Source organism: Phytophthora sojae (assembly GCF_000149755.1).
Source record: "Phytophthora sojae unplaced genomic scaffold PHYSOscaffold_7, whole genome shotgun sequence".
In the NCBI taxonomy this organism is placed as follows: Eukaryota; Oomycota; class Peronosporomycetes; order Peronosporales; family Peronosporaceae; genus Phytophthora; species Phytophthora sojae.
Genome location: NW_009258121.1, coordinates 2,898,577 through 2,910,549, shown reverse-complemented (window position 1 = coordinate 2,910,549; position 11,973 = coordinate 2,898,577). Strand labels below are relative to the sequence as shown.

General features: G+C 59.7%; 1 protein-coding gene across 1 annotated transcript; it reads right to left on the bottom strand.

The window, feature by feature from the left end:
• Positions 1-127: 127 nt before the first annotated feature.
• PHYSODRAFT_336798 (hypothetical protein) lies at positions 128-11,413 on the bottom strand (the record flags this gene model as incomplete). The annotated part of the gene is made up of 37 exons (XM_009534411.1): positions 128-499; positions 845-1,023; positions 1,125-1,194; positions 1,257-1,415; positions 1,761-1,939; positions 2,041-2,110; positions 2,173-2,331; positions 2,677-2,855; positions 2,957-3,026; positions 3,089-3,247; positions 3,593-3,726; positions 3,828-3,897; positions 3,960-4,118; positions 4,464-4,597; positions 4,699-4,768; positions 4,831-4,989; positions 5,335-5,513; positions 5,615-5,684; positions 5,747-5,905; positions 6,251-6,429; positions 6,531-6,600; positions 6,663-6,821; positions 7,167-7,390; positions 7,492-7,561; positions 7,624-7,782; positions 8,128-8,261; positions 8,363-8,432; positions 8,495-8,653; positions 8,999-9,177; positions 9,279-9,348; positions 9,411-9,569; positions 9,915-10,138; positions 10,240-10,309; positions 10,372-10,530; positions 10,876-11,009; positions 11,111-11,180; positions 11,243-11,413. The coding sequence occupies 37 exons, from the start codon at positions 11,411-11,413 to the stop codon at positions 128-130; spliced, it is 5,190 nt and encodes a 1,729-aa protein (XP_009532706.1).
• Positions 11,414-11,973: the final 560 nt, after the last annotated feature.

Genomic DNA, 11,973 nt, shown 5'->3' with positions numbered 1-11,973 from the left:
GAACCCACTGAGGGACTTGAACCCGTCGCTGCTCTGCAGGGACTCGGACCCACGGAGGGACTTGAACCCGTTGTTGCTTGGCAGAGACTCGAACCCGGTGTACTGGCCTGCAGGGACTCGAACCCGCTCAAGGGCTTGATCCTGCTGTCGTGCCTTGGGGCTGGAACCTGTTGCTCTCCGGGGACTCGAACCCGTCGACTTGACCCACTGCCGTCAGCCGGGGACTTGAACCCGTCCAGGGACTCGAACCCGTCACTCTCAGCTGTGGACTTGAACCACTTGTGGGCGTGCGACGCAGGCGCTGGTAACCCTCATCCGCTGTAATCACCGAAGTGCTTACTTCAACATCTTCTTCTCCGCCTTGACCATCATCAACTACGACTCGGGTGTGCTCTTCAACGCGGCGTCGCTTACGTTCGGGCAGCGCGGCGTCCGTCACAGGCGTCCCAGAACTTCGTGTCGTAACACCTGGACTCGCTGGCGCGCTCGTGCGCGCAGACTGGCGTGTCATCCCACCTCTCAGCACTGCTCAAAATAAAGTCTCGCTGCTGCGGCTCCGATCGTGCCCGCTGAAGCGAAGTCTCGTGAAGGCAAACTCACACGAAAGCCAACCGTGTTGATTCGCCCCTGTATGACCACCAAGAAAGCACTCCTCCTGTTACCCGCGCCCTGCTGCCTTGCCCGGACCTTGTCGCGGCCGCTTCCGAGGTCTCCGGTGGCAACTTCTGACGAACTCCGTAAATGTAAACACACAAGCCACGATCAAAGCCGCAGTGACCACCGATTGCACGTGAGGTCCTCCAGCTCCTCTCGCGAGTAACACACAACGTCCAACAGAGTTCACCAGTCGATATCCCAGGCGCACCACACGTCCTCCAAAGTCAGGACTTGAACCCGAGCTCTGCGTCAGGGACTTGAACCCACTGAGGGACTTGAACCCGTCGCTGCTCTGCAGGGACTCGGACCCACGGAGGGACTTGAACCCGTTGTTGCTTGGCAGAGACTCGAACCCGGTGTACTGGCCTGCAGGGACTCGAACCCGCTCAAGGGCTTGATCCTGCTGTCGTGCCTTGGGGCTGGAACCTGTTGCTCTCCGGGGACTCGAACCCGTCGACTTGACCCACTGCCGTCAGCCGGGGACTTGAACCCGTCCAGGGACTCGAACCCGTCACTCTCAGCTGTGGACTTGAACCACTTGTGGGCGTGCGACGCAGGCGCTGGTAACCCTCATCCGCTGTAATCACCGAAGTGCTTACTTCAACATCTTCTTCTCCGCCTTGACCATCATCAACTACGACTCGGGTGTGCTCTTCAACGCGGCGTCGCTTACGTTCGGGCAGCGCGGCGTCCGTCACAGGCGTCCCAGAACTTCGTGTCGTAACACCTGGACTCGCTGGCGCGCTCGTGCGCGCAGACTGGCGTGTCATCCCACCTCTCAGCACTGCTCAAAATAAAGTCTCGCTGCTGCGGCTCCGATCGTGCCCGCTGAAGCGAAGTCTCGTGAAGGCAAACTCACACGAAAGCCAACCGTGTTGATTCGCCCCTGTATGACCACCAAGAAAGCACTCCTCCTGTTACCCGCGCCCTGCTGCCTTGCCCGGACCTTGTCGCGGCCGCTTCCGAGGTCTCCGGTGGCAACTTCTGACGAACTCCGTAAATGTAAACACACAAGCCACGATCAAAGCCGCAGTGACCACCGATTGCACGTGAGGTCCTCCAGCTCCTCTCGCGAGTAACACACAACGTCCAACAGAGTTCACCAGTCGATATCCCAGGCGCACCACACGTCCTCCAAAGTCAGGACTTGAACCCGAGCTCTGCGTCAGGGACTTGAACCCACTGAGGGACTTGAACCCGTCGCTGCTCTGCAGGGACTCGGACCCACGGAGGGACTTGAACCCGTTGTTGCTTGGCAGAGACTCGAACCCGGTGTACTGGCCTGCAGGGACTCGAACCCGCTCAAGGGCTTGATCCTGCTGTCGTGCCTTGGGGCTGGAACCTGTTGCTCTCCGGGGACTCGAACCCGTCGAGTTGACCCACTGCCGTCAGCCGGGGACTTGAACCCGTCCAGGGACTCGAACCCGTCACTCTCAGCTGTGGACTTGAACCACTTGTGGGCGTGCGACGCAGGCGCTGGTAACCCTCATCCGCTGTAATCACCGAAGTGCTTACTTCAACATCTTCTTCTCCGCCTTGACCATCATCAACTACGACTCGGGTGTGCTCTTCAACGCGGCGTCGCTTACGTTCGGGCAGCGCGGCGTCCGTCACAGGCGTCCCAGAACTTCGTGTCGTAACACCTGGACTCGCTGGCGCGCTCGTGCGCGCAGACTGGCGTGTCATCCCACCTCTCAGCACTGCTCAAAATAAAGTCTCGCTGCTGCGGCTCCGATCGTGCCCGCTGAAGCGAAGTCTCGTGAAGGCAAACTCACACGAAAGCCAACCGTGTTGATTCGCCCCTGTATGACCACCAAGAAAGCACTCCTCCTGTTACCCGCGCCCTGCTGCCTTGCCCGGACCTTGTCGCGGCCGCTTCCGAGGTCTCCGGTGGCAACTTCTGACGAACTCCGTAAATGTAAACACACAAGCCACGATCAAAGCCGCAGTGACCACCGATTGCACGTGAGGTCCTCCAGCTCCTCTCGCGAGTAATACACAACGTCCAACAGAGTTCACCAGTCGATATCCCAGGCGCACCACACGTCCTCCAAAGTCAGGACTTGAACCCGAGCTCTGCGTCAGGGACTTGAACCCACGGAGGGACTTGAACCCGTTGTTGCTTGGCAGAGACTCGGACCCACGGAGGGACTTGAACCCGTTGTTGCTTGGCAGAGACTCGAACCCGGTGTACTGGCCTGCAGGGACTCGAACCCGCTCAAGGGCTTGATCCTGCTGTCGTGCCTTGGGGCTGGAACCTGTTGCTCTCCGGGGACTCGAACCCGTCGAGTTGACCCACTGCCGTCAGCCGGGGACTTGAACCCGTCCAGGGACTCGAACCCGTCACTCTCAGCTGTGGACTTGAACCACTTGTGGGCGTGCGACGCAGGCGCTGGTAACCCTCATCCGCTGTAATCACCGAAGTGCTTACTTCAACATCTTCTTCTCCGCCTTGACCATCATCAACTACGACTCGGGTGTGCTCTTCAACGCGGCGTCGCTTACGTTCGGGCAGCGCGGCGTCCGTCACAGGCGTCCCAGAACTTCGTGTCGTAACACCTGGACTCGCTGGCGCGCTCGTGCGCGCAGACTGGCGTGTCATCCCACCTCTCAGCACTGCTCAAAATAAAGTCTCGCTGCTGCGGCTCCGATCGTGCCCGCTGAAGCGAAGTCTCGTGAAGGCAAACTCACACGAAAGCCAACCGTGTTGATTCGCCCCTGTATGACCACCAAGAAAGCACTCCTCCTGTTACCCGCGCCCTGCTGCCTTGCCCGGACCTTGTCGCGGCCGCTTCCGAGGTCTCCGGTGGCAACTTCTGACGAACTCCGTAAATGTAAACACACAAGCCACGATCAAAGCCGCAGTGACCACCGATTGCACGTGAGGTCCTCCAGCTCCTCTCGCGAGTAATACACAACGTCCAACAGAGTTCACCAGTCGATATCCCAGGCGCACCACACGTCCTCCAAAGTCAGGACTTGAACCCGAGCTCTGCGTCAGGGACTTGAACCCACTGAGGGACTTGAACCCGTTGTTGCTTGGCAGAGACTCGAACCCGGTGTACTGGCCTGCAGGGACTCGGACCCGCTCAAGGGCTTGATCCTGCTGTCGTGCCTTGGGGCTGGAACCTGTTGCTCTCCGGGGACTCGAACCCGTCGAGTTGACCCACTGCCGTCAGCCGGGGACTTGAACCCGTCCAGGGACTCGAACCCGTCACTCTCAGCTGTGGACTTGAACCACTTGTGGGCGTGCGACGCAGGCGCTGGTAACCCTCATCCGCTGTAATCACCGAAGTGCTTACTTCAACATCTTCTTCTCCGCCTTGACCATCATCAACTACGACTCGGGTGTGCTCTTCAACGCGGCGTCGCTTACGTTCGGGCAGCGCGGCGTCCGTCACAGGCGTCCCAGAACTTCGTGTCGTAACACCTGGACTCGCTGGCGCGCTCGTGCGCGCAGACTGGCGTGTCATCCCACCTCTCAGCACTGCTCAAAATAAAGTCTCGCTGCTGCGGCTCCGATCGTGCCCGCTGAAGCGAAGTCTCGTGAAGGCAAACTCACACGAAAGCCAACCGTGTTGATTCGCCCCTGTATGACCACCAAGAAAGCACTCCTCCTGTTACCCGCGCCCTGCTGCCTTGCCCGGACCTTGTCGCGGCCGCTTCCGAGGTCTCCGGTGGCAACTTCTGACGAACTCCGTAAATGTAAACACACAAGCCACGATCAAAGCCGCAGTGACCACCGATTGCACGTGAGGTCCTCCAGCTCCTCTCGCGAGTAACACACAACGTCCAACAGAGTTCACCAGTCGATATCCCAGGCGCACCACACGTCCTCCAAAGTCAGGACTTGAACCCGAGCTCTGCGTCAGGGACTTGAACCCACTGAGGGACTTGAACCCGTTGTTGCTTGGCAGAGACTCGAACCCGGTGTACTGGCCTGCAGGGACTCGGACCCGCTCAAGGGCTTGATCCTGCTGTCGTGCCTTGGGGCTGGAACCTGTTGCTCTCCGGGGACTCGAACCCGTCGGCTTGACCCACTGCCGTCAGCCGGGGACTTGAACCCGTCCAGGGACTCGAACCCGTCACTCTCAGCTGTGGACTTGAACCACTTGTGGGCGTGCGACGCAGGCGCTGGTAACCCTCATCCGCTGTAATCACCGAAGTGCTTACTTCAACATCTTCTTCTCCGCCTTGACCATCATCAACTACGACTCGGGTGTGCTCTTCAACGCGGCGTCGCTTACGTTCGGGCAGCGCGGCGTCCGTCACAGGCGTCCCAGAACTTCGTGTCGTAACACCTGGACTCGCTGGCGCGCTCGTGCGCGCAGACTGGCGTGTCATCCCACCTCTCAGCACTGCTCAAAATAAAGTCTCGCTGCTGCGGCTCCGATCGTGCCCGCTGAAGCGAAGTCTCGTGAAGGCAAACTCACACGAAAGCCAACCGTGTTGATTCGCCCCTGTATGACCACCAAGAAAGCACTCCTCCTGTTACCCGCGCCCTGCTGCCTTGCCCGGACCTTGTCGCGGCCGCTTCCGAGGTCTCCGGTGGCAACTTCTGACGAACTCCGTAAATGTAAACACACAAGCCACGATCAAAGCCGCAGTGACCACCGATTGCACGTGAGGTCCTCCAGCTCCTCTCGCGAGTAATACACAACGTCCAACAGAGTTCACCAGTCGATATCCCAGGCGCACCACACGTCCTCCAAAGTCAGGACTTGAACCCGAGCTCTGCGTCAGGGACTTGAACCCACTGAGGGACTTGAACCCGTCGCTGCTCTGCAGGGACTCGGACCCACGGAGGGACTTGAACCCGTTGTTGCTTGGCAGAGACTCGAACCCGGTGTACTGGCCTGCAGGGACTCGAACCCGCTCAAGGGCTTGATCCTGCTGTCGTGCCTTGGGGCTGGAACCTGTTGCTCTCCGGGGACTCGAACCCGTCGACTTGACCCACTGCCGTCAGCCGGGGACTTGAACCCGTCCAGGGACTCGAACCCGTCACTCTCAGCTGTGGACTTGAACCACTTGTGGGCGTGCGACGCAGGCGCTGGTAACCCTCATCCGCTGTAATCACCGAAGTGCTTACTTCAACATCTTCTTCTCCGCCTTGACCATCATCAACTACGACTCGGGTGTGCTCTTCAACGCGGCGTCGCTTACGTTCGGGCAGCGCGGCGTCCGTCACAGGCGTCCCAGAACTTCGTGTCGTAACACCTGGACTCGCTGGCGCGCTCGTGCGCGCAGACTGGCGTGTCATCCCACCTCTCAGCACTGCTCAAAATAAAGTCTCGCTGCTGCGGCTCCGATCGTGCCCGCTGAAGCGAAGTCTCGTGAAGGCAAACTCACACGAAAGCCAACCGTGTTGATTCGCCCCTGTATGACCACCAAGAAAGCACTCCTCCTGTTACCCGCGCCCTGCTGCCTTGCCCGGACCTTGTCGCGGCCGCTTCCGAGGTCTCCGGTGGCAACTTCTGACGAACTCCGTAAATGTAAACACACAAGCCACGATCAAAGCCGCAGTGACCACCGATTGCACGTGAGGTCCTCCAGCTCCTCTCGCGAGTAACACACAACGTCCAACAGAGTTCACCAGTCGATATCCCAGGCGCACCACACGTCCTCCAAAGTCAGGACTTGAACCCGAGCTCTGCGTCAGGGACTTGAACCCACTGAGGGACTTGAACCCGTCGCTGCTCTGCAGGGACTCGGACCCACGGAGGGACTTGAACCCGTTGTTGCTTGGCAGAGACTCGAACCCGGTGTACTGGCCTGCAGGGACTCGGACCCGCTCAAGGGCTTGATCCTGCTGTCGTGCCTTGGGGCTGGAACCTGTTGCTCTCCGGGGACTCGAACCCGTCGAGTTGACCCACTGCCGTCAGCCGGGGACTTGAACCCGTCCAGGGACTCGAACCCGTCACTCTCAGCTGTGGACTTGAACCACTTGTGGGCGTGCGACGCAGGCGCTGGTAACCCTCATCCGCTGTAATCACCGAAGTGCTTACTTCAACATCTTCTTCTCCGCCTTGACCATCATCAACTACGACTCGGGTGTGCTCTTCAACGCGGCGTCGCTTACGTTCGGGCAGCGCGGCGTCCGTCACAGGCGTCCCAGAACTTCGTGTCGTAACACCTGGACTCGCTGGCGCGCTCGTGCGCGCAGACTGGCGTGTCATCCCACCTCTCAGCACTGCTCAAAATAAAGTCTCGCTGCTGCGGCTCCGATCGTGCCCGCTGAAGCGAAGTCTCGTGAAGGCAAACTCACACGAAAGCCAACCGTGTTGATTCGCCCCTGTATGACCACCAAGAAAGCACTCCTCCTGTTACCCGCGCCCTGCTGCCTTGCCCGGACCTTGTCGCGGCCGCTTCCGAGGTCTCCGGTGGCAACTTCTGACGAACTCCGTAAATGTAAACACACAAGCCACGATCAAAGCCGCAGTGACCACCGATTGCACGTGAGGTCCTCCAGCTCCTCTCGCGAGTAACACACAACGTCCAACAGAGTTCACCAGTCGATATCCCAGGCGGACCACACGTCCTCCAAAGTCAGGACTTGAACCCGAGCTCTGCGTCAGGGACTTGAACCCACTGAGGGACTTGAACCCGTCGCTGCTCTGCAGGGACTCGGACCCACGGAGGGACTTGAACCCGTTGTTGCTTGGCAGAGACTCGGACCCACGGAGGGACTTGAACCCGTTGTTGCTTGGCAGAGACTCGAACCCGGTGTACTGGCCTGCAGGGACTCGAACCCGCTCAAGGGCTTGATCCTGCTGTCGTGCCTTGGGGCTGGACCCTGTTGCTCTCCGGGGACTCGAACCCGTCGACTTGACCCACTGCCGTCAGCCGGGGACTTGAACCCGTCCAGGGACTCGAACCCGTCACTCTCAGCTGTGGACTTGAACCACTTGTGGGCGTGCGACGCAGGCGCTGGTAACCCTCATCCGCTGTAATCACCGAAGTGCTTACTTCAACATCTTCTTCTCCGCCTTGACCATCATCAACTACGACTCGGGTGTGCTCTTCAACGCGGCGTCGCTTACGTTCGGGCAGCGCGGCGTCCGTCACAGGCGTCCCAGAACTTCGTGTCGTAACACCTGGACTCGCTGGCGCGCTCGTGCGCGCAGACTGGCGTGTCATCCCACCTCTCAGCACTGCTCAAAATAAAGTCTCGCTGCTGCGGCTCCGATCGTGCCCGCTGAAGCGAAGTCTCGTGAAGGCAAACTCACACGAAAGCCAACCGTGTTGATTCGCCCCTGTATGACCACCAAGAAAGCACTCCTCCTGTTACCCGCGCCCTGCTGCCTTGCCCGGACCTTGTCGCGGCCGCTTCCGAGGTCTCCGGTGGCAACTTCTGACGAACTCCGTAAATGTAAACACACAAGCCACGATCAAAGCCGCAGTGACCACCGATTGCACGTGAGGTCCTCCAGCTCCTCTCGCGAGTAACACACAACGTCCAACAGAGTTCACCAGTCGATATCCCAGGCGCACCACACGTCCTCCAAAGTCAGGACTTGAACCCGAGCTCTGCGTCAGGGACTTGAACCCACTGAGGGACTTGAACCCGTTGTTGCTTGGCAGAGACTCGAACCCGGTGTACTGGCCTGCAGGGACTCGGACCCGCTCAAGGGCTTGATCCTGCTGTCGTGCCTTGGGGCTGGAACCTGTTGCTCTCCGGGGACTCGAACCCGTCGACTTGACCCACTGCCGTCAGCCGGGGACTTGAACCCGTCCAGGGACTCGAACCCGTCACTCTCAGCTGTGGACTTGAACCACTTGTGGGCGTGCGACGCAGGCGCTGGTAACCCTCATCCGCTGTAATCACCGAAGTGCTTACTTCAACATCTTCTTCTCCGCCTTGACCATCATCAACTACGACTCGGGTGTGCTCTTCAACGCGGCGTCGCTTACGTTCGGGCAGCGCGGCGTCCGTCACAGGCGTCCCAGAACTTCGTGTCGTAACACCTGGACTCGCTGGCGCGCTCGTGCGCGCAGACTGGCGTGTCATCCCACCTCTCAGCACTGCTCAAAATAAAGTCTCGCTGCTGCGGCTCCGATCGTGCCCGCTGAAGCGAAGTCTCGTGAAGGCAAACTCACACGAAAGCCAACCGTGTTGATTCGCCCCTGTATGACCACCAAGAAAGCACTCCTCCTGTTACCCGCGCCCTGCTGCCTTGCCCGGACCTTGTCGCGGCCGCTTCCGAGGTCTCCGGTGGCAACTTCTGACGAACTCCGTAAATGTAAACACACAAGCCACGATCAAAGCCGCAGTGACCACCGATTGCACGTGAGGTCCTCCAGCTCCTCTCGCGAGTAATACACAACGTCCAACAGAGTTCACCAGTCGATATCCCAGGCGCACCACACGTCCTCCAAAGTCAGGACTTGAACCCGAGCTCTGCGTCAGGGACTTGAACCCACTGAGGGACTTGAACCCGTCGCTGCTCTGCAGGGACTCGGACCCACGGAGGGACTTGAACCCGTTGTTGCTTGGCAGAGACTCGAACCCGGTGTACTGGCCTGCAGGGACTCGGACCCGCTCAAGGGCTTGATCCTGCTGTCGTGCCTTGGGGCTGGAACCTGTTGCTCTCCGGGGACTCGAACCCGTCGAGTTGACCCACTGCCGTCAGCCGGGGACTTGAACCCGTCCAGGGACTCGAACCCGTCACTCTCAGCTGTGGACTTGAACCACTTGTGGGCGTGCGACGCAGGCGCTGGTAACCCTCATCCGCTGTAATCACCGAAGTGCTTACTTCAACATCTTCTTCTCCGCCTTGACCATCATCAACTACGACTCGGGTGTGCTCTTCAACGCGGCGTCGCTTACGTTCGGGCAGCGCGGCGTCCGTCACAGGCGTCCCAGAACTTCGTGTCGTAACACCTGGACTCGCTGGCGCGCTCGTGCGCGCAGACTGGCGTGTCATCCCACCTCTCAGCACTGCTCAAAATAAAGTCTCGCTGCTGCGGCTCCGATCGTGCCCGCTGAAGCGAAGTCTCGTGAAGGCAAACTCACACGAAAGCCAACCGTGTTGATTCGCCCCTGTATGACCACCAAGAAAGCACTCCTCCTGTTACCCGCGCCCTGCTGCCTTGCCCGGACCTTGTCGCGGCCGCTTCCGAGGTCTCCGGTGGCAACTTCTGACGAACTCCGTAAATGTAAACACACAAGCCACGATCAAAGCCGCAGTGACCACCGATTGCACGTGAGGTCCTCCAGCTCCTCTCGCGAGTAATACACAACGTCCAACAGAGTTCACCAGTCGATATCCCAGGCGCACCACACGTCCTCCAAAGTCAGGACTTGAACCCGAGCTCTGCGTCAGGGACTTGAACCCACTGAGGGACTTGAACCCGTCGCTGCTCTGCAGGGACTCGGACCCACGGAGGGACTTGAACCCGTTGTTGCTTGGCAGAGACTCGGACCCACGGAGGGACTTGAACCCGTTGTTGCTTGGCAGAGACTCGAACCCGGTGTACTGGCCTGCAGGGACTCGAACCCGCTCAAGGGCTTGATCCTGCTGTCGTGCCTTGGGGCTGGAACCTGTTGCTCTCCGGGGACTCGAACCCGTCGAGTTGACCCACTGCCGTCAGCCGGGGACTTGAACCCGTCCAGGGACTCGAACCCGTCACTCTCAGCTGTGGACTTGAACCACTTGTGGGCGTGCGACGCAGGCGCTGGTAACCCTCATCCGCTGTAATCACCGAAGTGCTTACTTCAACATCTTCTTCTCCGCCTTGACCATCATCAACTACGACTCGGGTGTGCTCTTCAACGCGGCGTCGCTTACGTTCGGGCAGCGCGGCGTCCGTCACAGGCGTCCCAGAACTTCGTGTCGTAACACCTGGACTCGCTGGCGCGCTCGTGCGCGCAGACTGGCGTGTCATCCCACCTCTCAGCACTGCTCAAAATAAAGTCTCGCTGCTGCGGCTCCGATCGTGCCCGCTGAAGCGAAGTCTCGTGAAGGCAAACTCACACGAAAGCCAACCGTGTTGATTCGCCCCTGTATGACCACCAAGAAAGCACTCCTCCTGTTACCCGCGCCCTGCTGCCTTGCCCGGACCTTGTCGCGGCCGCTTCCGAGGTCTCCGGTGGCAACTTCTGACGAACTCCGTAAATGTAAACACACAAGCCACGATCAAAGCCGCAGTGACCACCGATTGCACGTGAGGTCCTCCAGCTCCTCTCGCGAGTAACACACAACGTCCAACAGAGTTCACCAGTCGATATCCCAGGCGCACCACACGTCCTCCAAAGTCAGGACTTGAACCCGAGCTCTGCGTCAGGGACTTGAACCCACTGAGGGACTTGAACCCGTTGTTGCTTGGCAGAGACTCGAACCCGGTGTACTGGCCTGCAGGGACTCGGACCCGCTCAAGGGCTTGATCCTGCTGTCGTGCCTTGGGGCTGGAACCTGTTGCTCTCCGGGGACTCGAACCCGTCGAGTTGACCCACTGCCGTCAGCCGGGGACTTGAACCCGTCCAGGGACTCGAACCCGTCACTCTCAGCTGTGGACTTGAACCACTTGTGGGCGTGCGACGCAGGCGCTGGTAACCCTCATCCGCTGTAATCACCGAAGTGCTTACTTCAACATCTTCTTCTCCGCCTTGACCATCATCAACTACGACTCGGGTGTGCTCTTCAACGCGGCGTCGCTTACGTTCGGGCAGCGCGGCGTCCGTCACAGGCGTCCCAGAACTTCGTGTCGTAACACCTGGACTCGCTGGCGCGCTCGTGCGCGCAGACTGGCGTGTCATCCCACCTCTCAGCACTGCTCAAAATAAAGTCTCGCTGCTGCGGCTCCGATCGTGCCCGCTGAAGCGAAGTCTCGTGAAGGCAAACTCACACGAAAGCCAACCGTGTTGATTCGCCCCTGTATGACCACCAAGAAAGCACTCCTCCTGTTACCCGCGCCCTGCTGCCTTGCCCGGACCTTGTCGCGGCCGCTTCCGAGGTCTCCGGTGGCAACTTCTGACGAACTCCGTAAATGTAAACACACAAGCCACGATCAAAGCCGCAGTGACCACCGATTGCACGTGAGGTCCTCCAGCTCCTCTCGCGAGTAACACACAACGTCCAACAGAGTTCACCAGTCGATATCCCAGGCGCACCACACGTCCTCCAAAGTCAGGACTTGAACCCGAGCTCTGCGTCAGGGACTTGAACCCACTGAGGGACTTGAACCCGTTGTTGCTTGGCAGAGACTCGAACCCGGTGTACTGGCCTGCAGGGACTCGGACCCGCTCAAGGGCTTGATCCTGCTGTCGTGCCTTGGGGCTGGAACCTGTTGCTCTCCGGGGACTCGAACCCGTCGACT